General features: G+C 36.1%; 1 protein-coding gene and 2 pseudogenes across 1 annotated transcript; all 3 read left to right on the top strand.

Moving 5' to 3' along the window:
* The first annotated feature begins 1,046 nt into the window (after window positions 1–1,046).
* On the top strand, window positions 1,047–3,535 carry LOC124886357 (G-type lectin S-receptor-like serine/threonine-protein kinase At1g11330). The gene is made up of 3 exons (XM_047394284.1): window positions 1,047–1,753; window positions 1,847–1,942; window positions 2,565–3,535. The coding sequence occupies exons 2-3, from the start codon at window positions 1,918–1,920 to the stop codon at window positions 3,533–3,535; spliced, it is 996 nt and encodes a 331-aa protein (XP_047250240.1). The 5' UTR covers window positions 1,047–1,753; window positions 1,847–1,917.
* A 39-nt stretch (window positions 3,536–3,574) lies between these two features.
* LOC107879598 lies at window positions 3,575–8,622 on the top strand (annotated as a pseudogene).
* A 2,860-nt stretch (window positions 8,623–11,482) lies between these two features.
* On the top strand, window positions 11,483–15,444 carry LOC107838784 (annotated as a pseudogene).
* The last annotated feature ends 1,251 nt before the right edge of the window (window positions 15,445–16,695 follow it).

The raw sequence follows: 16,695 nt of genomic DNA, 5'->3' as shown, positions 1-16,695 counted from the left end.
TAATTTTTATATAAATATTACATATATATGTATTAAAAATTCACTAATAGTTAATAATTTTTATTAAAAAAATATTGTTAATCTTATAATAATCATGTTATAATCTTTAATTTGTTGCAGTAATTCATAAATTTTAAATTTCGAATCTCCTCTTACAAATTGAAAAAAAAAAAACAGCTATTATTTCCATCACCAAGTGGTCCAACAAAAAATAATTGTTTTAAATTGAGGAATTTATTGGGTCGACTACTTTTGTACCAAGCTTTTAAATTGTTTTCTACCAATGTATTTTTGTACTCTACTCCCTATGCTTTTTGTTTAAACTTTAAAATGAAAGATTCTTAATATATAAATAAGGTTTAAGACAAGATTACAGATTCACGTGAACTCGTATTTAGGCCCCTTGATCTACACTATAACAATGACATAAAAATAAAAATAATATATTTTAAAGAGTGACTGCAGAAGAAGCCATATGGTGCAAATAATATTTTGGGGCCATCAATTAAATACATTGTCAAATCACCAATTAAATTGGTGTGGGGACTCTAGTCACATAGCTTGCAACAGGATCATAACAAATCGCCACGCTCCGTGTTCATCGTCCTCGACTGTTGTGCAACTTGATCATTTTTCGTCCCCGGCCAACACTGCAATACTAGCGTCACCGTCCAATGCACGACCGACACAAAGGACGGTGACTCCAATACCATTGATACAATTTAAGAAAGAGTATTTACGTCCAAGGATATATAAGCCCCACATCAGCTCCGCATTAAACCGATATGGGACTCAAGTCATGACCTTAGCCATAATGGTCATGGATGACATAAATTTATGCAAAAATTGACTAGTAAATTTTCTAAGAAATTGATTAAAAAAATGAAAATATGTTGATTTCCCAAAATTAAATGAAAAGTTACATATGTCAAACATAAATTTAGAAAGTGATTTTCTTACATACGCAAAACAAATCTAGTTGAATCACACTATCTAAACTTAAGACATTATAACGCCATACATTATTTTTGTGGTTGTAGATCCATATTATAAATTATATTTTGTTTGGATAATCGTAGTGTCCAATTCAGCTCATGAGCACCTCGACTAATTTCACAGGTATAGGAAGATACATATTATTTAGCAACTTTCAAAGAGCTTGATGCATATTATTTTGCAACTTCCAAAGAGCTTCTAGTGTTTGGATAATCGTAGTGTCCAATTCAGCTCACGAGCACCTCGACTAATTTTATAGGTACCAAGAAGATGCATATTATTTTGCAACTTTCAAAGAGCTTCTAGTGTTTGGATAATCGTAGCGTCCAGTTCAGCTCACGAGCACCTCGACTAATTTCACAGGTACCAAGAAGATGCATAATATTTTGCAACTTTCAAAGAGCTTCTAGCGTTTGGATAATCGTAGCATCCAGTCTAGCTCACGAGCACTTCGACTAATTTCACAGGTACCAGGAACATGCATATTATTTTGCAACTTTCAACTTCTAGTGTTTGGATAATCGTAGTGTCCAGTTCAGCTCACGAGCACCTCGACTAATTTCACAGATACCAAAAAGATGAATATTATTTTGCAACTTTCAAAGACCTTCTAGCGTTTGGATAATCGTAGCGTCCAGTTCAGCTCAACCTCGATACCAAAAAGATGCATATTATTTTGCAAATTTCAAAGAGCTTCTAGCGTTTGGATAATCGTAGCGCCCAATTCAGCTCAGGAGCACCTCGACTAATTTCACAGGTACCAAGAGGACACATATTATTTTGCAACTTTCAAAATTTGGATAATCATAGTGTCCAGTTCAGTTCACGAGCACCTCGACTAATTTCGCAGAACATGCATACTATTTCGCAACTTCCAAAGAGCTGCTAGTGTTTGGATAATCGTAGCTTCCGGTTCAGCTCATGAGCACCTCGACTAATTTCACAGGTAACAAGAGGACACATATTATTTTGCGAATTTCAAAATTCGGATAATCATAGTGTCCAGTTCAGCTCACGAGCACCTCGACTAATTTTACAGGTACCAAGAAGATGCATACTCCCTTCGTTTAAAAAAGAATGACCTACTTTGACTTGGCACAAAGTTTGAGAAAATAAAGAAACTTTTTAATCTTGTGGCCTTAAATTAAAGTAGTTTCAAATATACCAAAATGCCCTTTAATCTTGTGGTCCTAAACATGTCATGTGAAAAGTTGAAATTAAAGTATTGCAAAAAAGGGAAAGAGGTCATTTTTTTTTAAAAGGACTTAAAAGAAAAATAGGTCATTCTTTTAGAAACGGAGGAAGTATTATTTTGCAACTTTCAAAGAGCTTCTAGTGTTTAGATAATCATAGCGTCCAGTTCAGCTCACGAGCACCTCGACTAATTTCACAGGTACCAAGAGGACACATTATTTTGCAACTTTTAAAGAGCTTCTAACCTAATACCAACAAAATCTTGATGTGTTTTTGTTTTGCAGAATTAGAAAAAACAAAAGTGATGATCACTAGTAGCAAAAATCTACAACATTTTCTTGTTAACATTCTTGTTCTTCATGTTTTTTACTTAGGACTTTGCTTATCAATATGTAACATTAATAGTACTCATTATCTAAGAGATCCAGCAACTTTATGGTGTCCTGATAACATCTTCAAGTTGGGATTTTTCAGTCCTGGAAGTAGAAATAGCTCGAATCGCTACGTTGGTATTTGGTACAACTTCTCAGAAACAACTGTTGTTTGGGTAGCAAATAGAGATAAACCATTGAAAGATTCATCTGGTGTATTCAAGATATCTGATGATGGAAATCTTGTTGTGATGAATGGAATGAATGAAATTCTTTGGACGTCAAACGTGTCATCTAGTTCGCGTGTTGTTATGAATTCGACAGCTCAGTTACGCAGTGGGAACCTTGTTTTACTTGATAACGCGAAAAATGGGAACGTAATATGGCAAAGTTATCAACATCCTAGTGATACATTTTTGCCTAAGATGAAAATTCCTATTAACTCTGCTAAAACAGGAGAGAAAACATGTCTAAGATCTTGGAAAAGTTCATTGGATCCAAGTTTTGGTGATTTTTCGACTAGTATTACCGCGATTCTTCCTCAGCTTTTAATTTGGAAAGGGGAGTATGTTCTCTGGCGTAGTGGTCAATGGAATGGTCAGATTTTTATTGGAATAAAGCGTAGGCGTAGCGTGCATACTGGTGAATACAATGTTGTTGATGAAGAAGAGGGAACTGTGTATCTTACGCGCCTTGTTGAACGAAAGGAAGCTACTAGGTTCGTCTTGGAAACGACTGGGAACTTGGTACAGTCATACTGGGATGAGATTGAGAGGAAATGGAAGTTCCCATGGTCAGCGATTGAAAATGATTGCGATGTTTATGGAACTTGTGGTCCATTTGGGAGGTGCAATTCATTGGATTCGCCAATTTGTTCGTGTTTAAGAGGGTTTGAGCCAAAGAATAGAGACAAATGGAGAAAGGGGAATTGGAGTAGTGGTTGTGTGATGAGGAAAAGCTTGCAATGTGATTGAGATAAGAACGAAACAAGTACAAGTGATGGATTTTTGAAGATGGAATTCATGAAAGTACCCGATTTCGCTGAATGGTTACCACCTAAGCTTGAAGATGAATGCAGAAGCCAATGCTTGAGTAATTGTTCTTGCTTAGCTTATGCTTTCGATGCAGGAATAGGCTGCATGTCGTGGAGCGGATTCTTGATTGACATTCAACAATTCGAAGGCTCTGGCACAACACTTTACATCCGCATTGCACATTCTGAACTCGGTATGTTAGTAGGATTGCTCTTGATTTGCCTCTATTCAAATGTATCAGTAGCTTTACGTGCTTTGTTTTTGTTTGCAGATCATCACGGAGAGATCAGACTAATCGCTGTTCTAGTGATTGCATCGTTTTCTACTGTTTGCATTGCCGTGTTTCTTATCTGGTTTTGGATGTCAAGGCAACGAGGTAAAATATGGTTCCGGTTTAAAAGGAACCATCAGTTGGATGGAAAGAAGATCTGTCTGGATGAAAATATTACTAATGTTGATTTGGAGGAGTTGCCATTTTTCAAATTTGAAGTGCTCGCGATGTCGACAGACCAGTGTCATGAGAACAATAAGCTCGGACAAGGTGGTTTTGGTCCAGTATACAAGGTAAACTAAACTTCCTTTTTCTTCGAGTGGACTAATCCATTCAAGGGGAGCGTTGGCGTAACTGGTAAAGTTGCTGCCATGTGACCAGGAGGTCACGGATTCAAGTCTTGGACACAGCCTCTTGCAGAAATGCATCTCCGGACCCTGCGTATAGCAGGAGCTTTAGTGCATCGGGCTGCCCCTTTGGACTAATCCATTCCAACTCCGGTGCTTGTAAATGCAACTGTCTAGTAGTATCGTTTTCCTGTTTTGTTCGTAGGGTGTATTAGCAGACGGAGAAGAGATAGCAGTCAAGAGGCTTTCGACCGCCTCAGGTCAAGGAATGGAAGAGTTCATGAATGAAGTGTTGTTGATATCAAGAGTCCAACATCGAAACCTTGTTAGATTATTGGGATGTTGCATTGATAAAGAAGAGAAGATGTTGATCTATGAGTTTTTGCCAAATAAAAGCTTGGATGTTTTTCCCTTTGGTTAGTTTCGAAAAAAACTCTCTACTCTACCTTATCTAGTCAGACCTTTTTATAACAGTCATTCTCTATAATAACGTTTCGCTATAATAACCACGTTTTCTTTGGAACCAATTTGGATGCTATGTTATACTGTACATAAGCACGCCCTTTAACTTGGCCTCAGATGGCATATATGCCCTCCAACTTTGGGTCTGCACATGTAAACACTTTAGCTCGCACAAAGTTGAACAAGTACACGCACGTGTCTGGCATTTACATGGCAATATCACGTGAATTGCCACTTAGACGTGTGCGTCTACTTGTTCAACTTTGTACGAGTTAAAGTGCCTACTTGTGCAGACCTAAAGTAGGAGGACATAGATGCCATCTGAGTCCAAGTTAAAGCGCATGCCTATGTGTTATGCCTCTATTACATGTTATAGATAATAGCATTTTGCTACAGCAGCCAAAAGAACATCCAGACAAATGACGTCATTATAGAGAGGTTCGACTGTATGTTCATTATAACTTCCCCGTTTTATCATTGTCTTTCGATGAATGTCTAGATCAAACGCGTAAAGTGATCTTGGATTTGAGCAAACGATTGCACATTATCGAAGGGATTGGCTGAGGACTACTATACCTACATAGAGATTCAAGAATAAAGATAATTCACAGAGATTTAAAGCCAAGTAATATCTTGCTAGACAACGATTTCTATCCAAAAATCTCAGACTTCGGCATGGCGAGGATTTTCAAATGCAATCAAGATCAGGCACAGACAAGAAAAGTTGCAGGAACCTAGTAAGTATACATATACATATAGACATTCAATGTGCGTCGGTAATAGTAGGGGAGCGTTCTTTTGTGTCTGGATTTTCTTGTTCGTGGTGTTAGTTTATTTTGCATACCGTACTAGTTTATATGCATTTATCTTTTGTGTTTGTTATATTGTTAGTTTGTTTTGCGGACCGTACTAGTTTATATGCACTTATCTTTTGTGTTTGTTATACTGTTATCGGTCCTAAGCCGGGGGTCTATCGGAAACAACCTCTCTACTTCACCTGAGGTAGTGGTATGGTCTGCGTACGCTCTACCCTCCCCAAACCCCACTATGTGGGAATACACTGGGTATGTTGTTGTTGTTGTCGATTTGAAGATTTTATTGTCGAATTTGCATTGTCAGAGCGGATATATGGCTCCAAAGTACGCGATCAAAGGGACGTTTTCTAAGAAATCTGATGTTTTTAGCTTTGGAGTGCTGGTGTTGGAGATCATAAGTGGGCAAAAAGTTGCAAGTTTTTGGAATGAAGAGATCTCATTAAGCCTTCTTGGATATGTAAGTTCCTTTAAAACTCTGTTGTATTTGTAACCCTGATATATTTTTGGCTGAATATAGTCTTGTAAAACCAGTGGAGGACCCAGAATTTAGGAGTCGTGGGTGCTCGGGAAGTTCAGACACATATATTGGCACCAAAGCTTTAAGGTTCCGTGCATGGAAATCAAAGCACCCAACTATCCTTTCGGTTTCACGGGTGCATTTTTCTATCTTATACCAACTTTTATGCTTTTTTATAAAGTGTCTAGTATCCCCTGAACTATGACCAAATTTGTTACGACACACTCAAACTTCACGAGGTCCTTATTACTCCGTTGAACTAAATTTTAGCGTATTTTTGTCATCTTTTTTAGCTGATGTGACACTTTTTGACAACCTTTTTAGCTGTTGTGGACCCCAATTTCGGTAATAAGTCAGCACAAAAAGGTGACAAGAATATGCTAAAATTGTGTCATCCTGATGTGACACTTTTTATTAACCTTTTTAGCTAGTGTGGACCCCATTTTAGGTAATAAAGGTGGCACGTCAGCACAAAAAGGTGACAAGAATATGCTAAAATTGAGTTCAGGGGGTAATAGGACCCCTGTGAAGTTGGAATGTGTCGTAGCAACTTTGACCAAAGTTCGGGGAGGTCCTGACTTATCTCATTTTTATGCATTTCTTATATAATTATACCTATTCTGCGTCGGATTTTACGGGTGTTGGAGCACCAATATGTCCTATTTGAATCGATCTCAGTAGATCCCTCGTTAATTCCCAAAGGAGAAGAACTAGGATGAAACAGATTTCGATAAGTTTATAGAAACATATTGTTGCTAATTGACCGAAGTGAGAAGTAAAAATATTTTGATAAAGACGTTCATCAGACTCAGACTTGAGAATGTTATCGGCATGTGAAATAAGGACATTCTGATCGACTTGATTGGCTCTTATCCTGGTTACCCTTTACCACTCTTTGTCTGCATGTTTGAACCCGCGCGCATGTCAAAAAAGGACAGCCCGGTGCACTAAAGCACCCGCTATGCGCAGGATCTGGGGAAGGGTCCCACCACAAGGGCGTATTGTACGCAGCCTTATCTTGCATTTCTGTCAGAGGCTGTTTCCAAGGCTTGAACCCGTGCAGTGGCGGAGCCACCTTGTAATTAGGGTGTTCATCCGAACCCCCTTCGACGAAAAATTATACTATTTTTACACGGTCAAAAGTATTTTTATGTATATATTGTAGATGTTGAACCCCTTTAACTAGTCCATATGTTTACTTTTGAACCCCTCAATGAAAATCCTGATTCCGTCATTGAACCCGTGGCCTCCTGGTCACATGTGCGCGTGTATCATTTACAATGTAAGTTCAACAGAATTCAGTAGTTTTGCATTCAATACGTACAAATTATAAATTTAGAATCCAGTAACTTCAAAGGCCTAGAATCCATAACACATAAACGTCAAATCCTGAAACCGCCTAGGTGTTTGAACTTAAAGTTGTGTAATTGTTTACTCTAAAACTACAACAACAACATAGCCAGTGTTAGTGTCGGAGTCAGAATTTTTACTAAAAGGGGTTTCAGAAGTAAATATACGAACTAGCCAAAGAGGGTTCAATATCAGCTATATATACATAAAAGATAATTTTAACCATATATAAATAGTAGAGAAAATGCTCTATTTCCACCTTGAACTATACACGAAAATGATGAGACACACCCGAACTTTAGGAGGGTCCTATTACCCTCGTGGACTAATTAAAACTGTATTTTCGGCAACCTTAGTGTGCCTTCGTGGCACATACGTGGTACAACACATTGAAGGGTCCACATAGGCACTAAGGTTATCAAAAATACGATTTTAGTTAGTCCAGGGGTAATAGGATTCTCCTAAAGTTCGGGTGTGTCTCAGCCTTTTCACGTATAGTTCAAGATGGAAATAGAGCATTTTCCCTAAATAGTATAATTTTCCATCGAAGAAGGTTCAAATGAATCCCCTGAGCTAAAGGTGGCTCCACCCCACCCAGTGTATTCTCGCGGTCTGGGGAGGGTAAAGTGTACACAGTAGTAGAGAGGTTGTTTCCGATACTAAAAGAGTTTCCTTTTTTTTCAGGCATGGGAACTATGGAAAGAGAATGATTTATCAAATTTCATTGATCAAGTTATATGGGATCCAAACTTTGAAATGGTGTTAACAAAATCCATACACATAGGTTTATTATGTGTTCAAGAATTTGCTAGAGATAGACCAACAATTTCAACTGTTCTTTCAATGCTTTCAAGTGAAGTTATTACAAGTTTTCCAACACCATTGCAACCTGCATTTGCTAATTTTTATGATGATAATGGAGATGGTTCTGTAAATTATGTCACTTTGACAAACATTGATGGAAGATAATGGCGGTACGGAAACAACCTCTCTGCCTCACAAACATAAGGGTAAGGTCAGGGGCCGAGCTACCCTTGGGCTAGTTCGGCGAAAAATTATATTATATATACATGGTTAAAATTGATTTTTATGTATATATAGTATATGTTGAAACCCCTTCGGTGTTGTTCGTATGTTTACTTGTGAACCCCTTTGTGAAAATTCTGGCTCCGCTACTGGGTAAATTTTTATGATGATAACGGAGTTGGTTCTGTAAATTATGTCACTTTGACAAACATTGATGGAAGATAATGGTGGTTCGGAAACAACCTCTCTGCCTCACAAACGTAAGGGTAAGGTCAGGGGCCGAGCTACCCTGGGCTAGGGGGCTATCTGAACCCTCTTCAGCGGAAAATTATACTATATGTACATGGTTAAAATTGACTTTTATGTATATATAATAATATATGGTGAACCCCCTTCTATTTTGTTCATATGTTTACTTGTGAACCCCTGTATGAAAATTCTGGTTCCGCCACTGGATTAGGTCATTGTATATCATATACTTTCTAAACTCCACTTATGGGATTATACTAATTATATTGTTGTTGTTATAAAATAATACAGCATCAATCCTTCTTAGTTTTAGAAAAGGATACTAATCTTCACCCTTGTTTTTTTAGTTAAAAGGATATTATACTAAAGTATATATACAAAGAGTATAGGATGTATACATTGTGGTTATATTTTTTCTAAAATCAGTCACATTTAAGATGATTGTATACACCAACCAACATTATTAACCTAACCAATCAAGTCTTTTGGAATTTTGACTTGAAATGCTATGACTCAAATTCTATAGGAAAAATTAGAGAAACTAACATCCTTAAGATTATAATTACGATAAATAGCAACACTTCTTCAACATTGCAACTTATAGCAAAAGTAGCAATATTTTACCCACTTCATAGTAATAGAATAATATGTATTTTTCAGTTGTGCATATGTATTTATGAGTAATACATATATATTTGTATATGTATTTATATAGCAACATTTTACTTAAATACAAAATACAATTTGCTATTTTTCATAATTATGAAACTGTTGCTATAAAATTATAATTAAGGCTCAGAGTTGTTATTTCTGAAAGGAAAAAGGCTCAAATGTGCCACTGAACTATCAGAAATGACTCATTTATGTCATCCATTAAAAGTTGGGCTCATTTATGCCATCGCCATTACAAAACCGGCTCATCCATGCCATTAATTTTTAACAGCCGGTTTTTAAAAATTGCCTTGCCATGTGGCAGCTTATTAGAGTGCCACGTCATTTAAAAAAATTGATTTTTTTTTTAAAAAAATTATTTTTTTGATCCATTAAAAAGAATTCACGCAACTTTTTGATCCATTGAAAATTAGTTTGATCTATGCTTTTAAAATTTGATTAATTTTTCATGAATATATTCTTAAAACATTCTCGTTCGATTCATTTTTTGTCATTTTTGACATATTAAGATTGTTTTCATATTTTACCTTTAATATTAATTATTTTTTTCTTCAAATTAATTTCAAATACAATAGTAAACAAATATGCTTTAAATTTATTGTTTTGTTATTGAGATTTGATCTAGTATTTACTCTATTAAGGTTTCTCTAGTACTTTTGTTATTCATAGTTGGCAAAGTGATCTGCTATAACTTCTAATTTAATGAAAATCTTTTAATATTTTTTATATTACTTGTTGCGGAGTTTCCTAGATTCGTAAAATCTTTCATACTTTGCTTTTATTATATTTTGATTTAATTTATCCCCATTATTGTCATTCTATCGAGTGTACATATAACGTTTCCCCTATATTGTTTATTTGTTTTTAAAACAACAATTATTATAACTTTTACTTAAATGAAAATCTCCTAGTATGTATTCATGTTATATTTTAAATTTTTAGGACTCAAAATCGATCTGATCTAATATTCAATTTCAACTTTCAAACACTCATATTCAATTTTAATTAGTACAATTTATTTTGAATCTAAATTATATCAAAATGATTACATATCTCAATAGATATTTAGTTTTTCTATAAAAAAAATATAGGGAAAAAACAGTGCAAATTATTCTATCTTGTGTTTCTCCAAAAGTGCAAATTTTGTGCTCTAGCAAATTTTCAGTTTTACTATTGTAGGAAAAAGTCACTCAGTAAATATGTGGTTACATACTTAGAGAATATGAGTTTTTGTTAGATTCATTTTTCATACTTTCTATTAAATAAACAATCGTTAAAATATTTGATGGTGATGGAAAACACTCAATATTGACAAACTAATTTGAAGAAATTAATCGTTAAAAAAGAAAACAATTTTTCTTTTTTACTATTGTATTTGAAATTAATTTGAAGAAAAAAATAATTAATATTAAAGATAAAATATGAAAACAATCTTAATATGTCAAAAATGACAAAAAAACAAATCGAACGAGAATGTTTTAAGAATATATTCATGAAAAATTAATCAAATTTTAAAAGCATAGATCAAACTAATTTTCAATGGATCAAAAAGTTGCGTGAATTCTTTTTAATGGATAAAAAAAATATTTTTTTAAAAAAAAAAAAATTAATTTGGCGCTCTAATAAGCTGCCACGTGGCAAGGCGGTTTTTAAAAACCGACTGTTAAAAATTAATGGCATGGATGAGCCGGTTTTGTAACGGCGATGGCATAAATGAGCCCAACTTTTAACGGATGAAATAAATGAGTCATTTCTGATAGTTCAGTGGCATATTTGAGCCTTTTCCCTTTCTGAAATTTTCCCAATTCTATATACCAATTTTTACTCTTTGCTCTGACCAATCAAACTTTTCTGAATTTTAGACTTTTAAGAGTCTATGCACAAACAAATGATCATAAACTCTTTTAAGATGGAGCCATGGAGAAACTGGTTAATAAGTTTTTGTCATGCGACTAGGAAGTCAAGATTCAAGACATGGAAACAAACCCTTGCAAAATGTAAGGTGAGGCTGCATACAGTAGACCCTTCCCAGGATCGTGCGCATAGTGAAAGCTTTAGCGCATCGGACCGCCGTTTTTCTTGCTGCTAGACTCTTTTAACTATTTCTTACTTGACTAATGTTAAATAAAATACTCTTCACATATAGTTTGATACATTGGGATAGAATGTGCATATGTAACTAACTTCACTAAGTTGACTGGAAAGTGACTAGGTGAGCTTCCTAAACTTGACTACTGCAAAACAACAGTAGCAAATTCTCTATGTTTTGTGCCATATATACCTCTGTTTAAAGTTTCAGCTTTAAGAACATGACGTATTAAGTTAAAATTATTAATAACACATCAACTTAACATGGAGAAATTACGGCTCACTGGGGACATGACCCTCGATAGGAAGGTTTGGAGGAGTAGTATTAGGGGTAGAGGGCTAAGGGGTGTGGTCAAGCCATAGGTGGGAGTTAGGTGAGTTTAGTGTTGCTTGGTTGGTAGTGCTAAGGTTGGGGGGAGGGTGGTGCCTTTTTGTTGGTTAATGTACTTTTTGTGCTTGCGATGTTTGACTAAGGTCTGGTCCCTTGTCTTGAGTCGGGGGTCTATCGGAAATAGCCTCTCTACTTCTTCGGATGTAGTGGTATGGACTGCGTACATTCTACCCTCCCCAGACCCCACTATGTGGGAATATAGTGGGTTTGTTGTTGTTGTTGTTGTTGTTAAGAGAACCAAAACAAAGACCTTTGTGTTGTTGCATGTAGTCAAGGTCTACGCACCAATTATCACGCTAATAGACTTTTCCAGCATTCTTTGATTTTTGAGCAACGACTGTGCATTTGCTTGAGATTTTTTTTTTTTTTTACTTTACCTTCATACTATCAAGTTATTTGAAAACCAATTACAACAAACTTTCTATAACAATCACGGAGTAAATATCTACAAAGTTAAGAAAGTGAACAGTAGGTGGCAAAGCAACGTGATATCGTTAAAAGAAAAATTATCATATTGATATATTATCATTTGAAGTTGAACGGAATTAGAGTAATGAACACCATGTACATTGAACGCGTTTTAGTAGATTTTAGTAGGCTAAAAAAGTTTTTTAGTAAGATCCCACCGGAGAAGCCTTTATGCAATTGACAACTTAAAGTTTGACGGAAAGTGACTAGGTGACCTTCTTGGAATTGATTACTCCAAAGCAACCATAGTATATTTTTCCTTGTTAGATTTGTGGTTCACAATATTTGTCTAGTCGGACTTAATGAATCAGTGATATTAAATATATGAACAACATGGCAATATGTCTGGAGTCATGAACTGTCTTCGATTAGCAGGGTACATTCCCGTGGAAAATTGGTTCCATCAAATTCGAGGTGATTTTTTCCAATTCTTGACTTGAAATGTCTTCGTCAAAGTCTCTACACCAGTTATCACTCTTATAAACTTTTCTTCCTTCTTAAAAAAAAGGAAGCCTAGTGCACAAAGCATCTTGCGTTAGCAGATCTGGAGAATGTCCCCACCCCAAAAAGCATGGAGTAGACAGTCTAATATAATGCAAGCATTAATAACTGCTTTCATGTCTCGATCGTTTCCAAAGCTTCCCTTCACTTTTCTTTTTCTTATAAGAACTTATATTCATCAAATAACTATTTCTTTTTCTTGATTTCATCTGTACCAACTTAATTAGTTTTGATCATTTTAGTGCAGCAATGGATTGTGTAAAACTTGTACTATTTTTTATGCTCTATCCCTTTCTCTGTCAACTCGCTTTCTCCTCATCCTTACCTCATTTGTGCCCCAAAGATCAAGCTCATGCTCTTCTACAATTCAAGCACATGTTTACCTTTAATCCTAATGCTTCTGATTATTGTTTCAATCCAACAACTCTTTCATGGAACAAGACCATAGATTGTTGCTCATGGAACAACGTTCATTGTGACGAGATGACGGGACAAGTGGTTGAGCTTGACCTCTCTTGCAGTGGACTTCAAGGCAAATTTCATTCCAACAGTAGCCTGTTTCAGCTCTCCAGTCTCAAACGGCTGGATTTGTCTTATAATTATTTTTCCGGGTCGATCATTTCAGCTAAATTTGGGGAGTTATCTAGCTTGACGCATCTTAACTTGTTGTATTCAAGTTTTACAGGTGTAATCCCAGAAGAAATCTCTCACCTTTCTAAATTACAAGTTCTTAGTATATCGACTGTTGATCCGTATAGGCTTAGACTTGAGCCTTACAACTTTAAACTGCTCCTTAAGAACTTGACCCAATTAAGAGAGCTTAAACTTTTATTTGTGAACATCTCTTCCACCATTTCTAAATTTCTCTTTTTATTTAACATCTCTATCGCTTTCAGACACACAGTTACGCGGGGTATTGCCCGAAAGAGTTTTCCACCTTTCCAACTTGGAAGAACTTTATTTACCATACAATTCCCTAACTGGTCCAATTCCATCCAACGTAAGTGGACTCCAAAACCTACAATACCTCTACTTGTCATCAAACCACTTGAATGGGACTATACCTTCCTGGATATTCTCCCTCCCATCACTATCTTGGTTAGAGTTGAGCAATAACTCTTTCAGTGGCAAAATTCAGGAGTTCAAGTCCAAAACATTGTATGCAGTTATTTTAAAACAAAATCGGTTGCAAGGTCCTATTCCAACGTCAGTCCTAGACCAGCAGGGTCTAAATTATCTCATCCTTTCTCAAAATAATCTGAGTGGACAGATTGCTTCAACCGTCTGCAATTTGAAAACACTGAGAGTGCTAGACTTGAGAAGCAATCATTTTAACGGAACAATCCCACATTGTTTGGGTGAGATGAGTGCGCTTCAGGTTTTGGATTTAAACAACAATCGTCTCAGTGGAACAATTAATACAACTTTTAATACTGAAAACCAACTCAGCATCATTAACTTGTACGGGAATAAGCTTAAGGGGAAAGTTCCGCCATCGTTGATCAATTGCAGATATTTGGAACTCCTTGATTTAGCCAACAATGAGTTGAATGACACATTTCCAAGTTGGTTGGGAGGCCTTCCTGATTTGAAGATTTTAAGCTTGAGATCAAATAAGTTGCACGGCCCTATAAGTGATTCAAGGACAGACAACTTGTTTGCTCAAATTCGAGTAATAGATCTCTCATCCAATGGATTTAGTGGAAATTTACCAGTGAGCCTTTTTGGGAATTTTCAAGCCATGAAAATCATTGGTGAGAACAGTGGAACCCGAGAGTATATAGCAGATTATTATTCTATTAATTACGCGAATACTTTGATAGTTACAACAAAGGGACTGGATCTTGAACTTCCTCGAGTTTTGACCACAGAAATAATTATCAATCTCTCAGGGAACAGATTTGAAGGTCATATTCCAAGCATTATTGGAGATCTCGTTGGACTCCGTACACTGAACCTGTCTCATAATGGCTTGGAAGGTCATATACCAGCATCATTCCACCAATTATCTGTACTTGAATCGTTGGATCTCTCATCCAACAAAATAGGCGGTGAAATTCCACAACAACTTGCATCTCTCACATTTCTTGCAGTCTTAAATCTCTCTCACAATCATCTGGTCGGATGTATTCCTAAAGGAAAACAATTTGATACGTTTGAGAACAGTTCATACCAAGGGAATGATGGGTTACGTGGATTTCCACTATCAAAAGATTGTGGTGGCGATGATGGGGTACCGCAAGCGACAACTCCAGTTGAACTAGATGATGATGATGAAGAAGAAGAAGAAGAAGAAGGAGATTTGATCAGTTGGCATACGGTTCTCATGGGTTTCGGTTGTGGTCTGGTTATTGGACTGTCCATAATATACATAATGTTGTCAACTCACTATCCAGTATGGTTTTTGAGGATGGTTGTAAAATTTGAACACATAATTATTACGAGAATGAAAAGGCACAACAAAAGATAGTAGTGTGTGACTTGCAGGTATTCAACGCAATCTCTATCCTTCATAATATTAAGTTTTCTATATCCTTAAAACTCTTAGCATTAATATTTCATTTTTTGAAATTGCAGGATTCAAGTCTAATATGTCGCCGGTGATGCAAATATAAGCCTTCATCTTTCATAGATTGTGATTTTTTCCAAAGTGTTTGTTACTCTATGAATAAAAACATGATTTTTTTCTTTCTAAATTGGAGACTCGGCGTAAATTGTTTTCATTATTTAAAGCTGTTCTTGTACAGACAGTAATATGGTTTGCACTTTCCATAACTTAAGCATATGTTGTGGTTTTTTTGTCTTTGGCATTCCAACAGATTTTCAACTTTCTGGTTGGGATTTACTAGTCTGTCTGTCCTCAATAACTAATTCTCGCCGATCACATTTCGTATGGATCATAGAATCAATACCTTATATATTGTATTAAGATCACCTCATCTAGATAAAAAGTTCAGAGAACTTTATTTTATCGAAAAACAAGAAAGAATTTCTAATTGATGTCCGCCGTAGGGCCCAGCTTGCTTCCCGCCCGAAAGAACAATTTGTATGCTAATCAATACGATTTGCATGGAAGTTGTGTATGTTGTAGGCTCTGCATTACTTTCCTTGTTAATTACTATGCTTTCTCCACTGTTTTGTGTTTTCCTGCTTTTTTTATGTGGATTTGTTGCAGTTCAGCGGAGGATCTTTTATAAATAGCCTATGTACCTCCACGAGGTACTGGTAAGGTATACGTACACTCTACCCTCGCCATGTGGAAATTAAATCTCACTAGGTATGGTGTCGTTGTTGTAATGTCTCAACATTTTCAAAAGCTTCTTCTTTGCCTCTTTCCTATGATAGGATATCAGCAACCTGTTTTGCTCTCCGTAATTACGCTATACTTCCTGGTTTTCTTGCCTTTTCAGCAACAACCTGCACGCGGATATAATAGCACTGTAAGGGATATATGTCGAGTTTTTAGTATAGTAATAACCTCTTTGATTCGAGTCCGTGGAGATTTCTAGTGGCGTCAAGTTGTTCTCCGCAACAATTTTTAAACCCTGCATAACAACTAGTAACTCGATTATGTTGTTAGTTGCGTTAGGCATGTCCCTCATACTCTCGATAGCCCATTCTCCGATCCCTACTCTTCATAATCACACCCGTTGTACCTCCTATCCCATGGTTAGAGAGGGAAGAGCCATCAATGTTAAGTTCCATTTTCAATTCTTGTTTGTCTCTGATATGTATCTATCTCATTACTGTTATAGCGTTACTGCATTAGATAGTGAAGCCATTTCTTTTGCAGATACAAACTTGCTTCTGATACCGTATGGCCTTCAACGCGAACTTTTTCACTCAAAAATGTGTCCTTTTTCTAAGAAAAAGCAACCTTTCTGCACATTATCAAACCAATGATGTTTACCTATGAGTATACGATGTATACATTGTAGTTATT

The sequence above is a fragment of the Capsicum annuum genome, chromosome 8 (genome assembly GCF_002878395.1).
Source record: "Capsicum annuum cultivar UCD-10X-F1 chromosome 8, UCD10Xv1.1, whole genome shotgun sequence".
NCBI lineage: Eukaryota > Viridiplantae > Streptophyta > Magnoliopsida > Solanales > Solanaceae > Capsicum > Capsicum annuum.
Note: the sequence above shows the minus strand (reverse complement) of the source record. Positions and strands in the feature narration are given on the sequence as shown.

Excerpts from the sequence above, each read along its gene's own strand:
- LOC124886357 (XM_047394284.1), top strand. The coding sequence starts at position 1,918 with ATGAGCACCTCGACTAATTTCACAG. Across the intron at positions 1,943-2,564 it reads CACCTCGACTAATTTCACAG|GACTTTGCTTATCAATATGT; the intron begins GTAACAAGAGGA and ends TTTTTTACTTAG.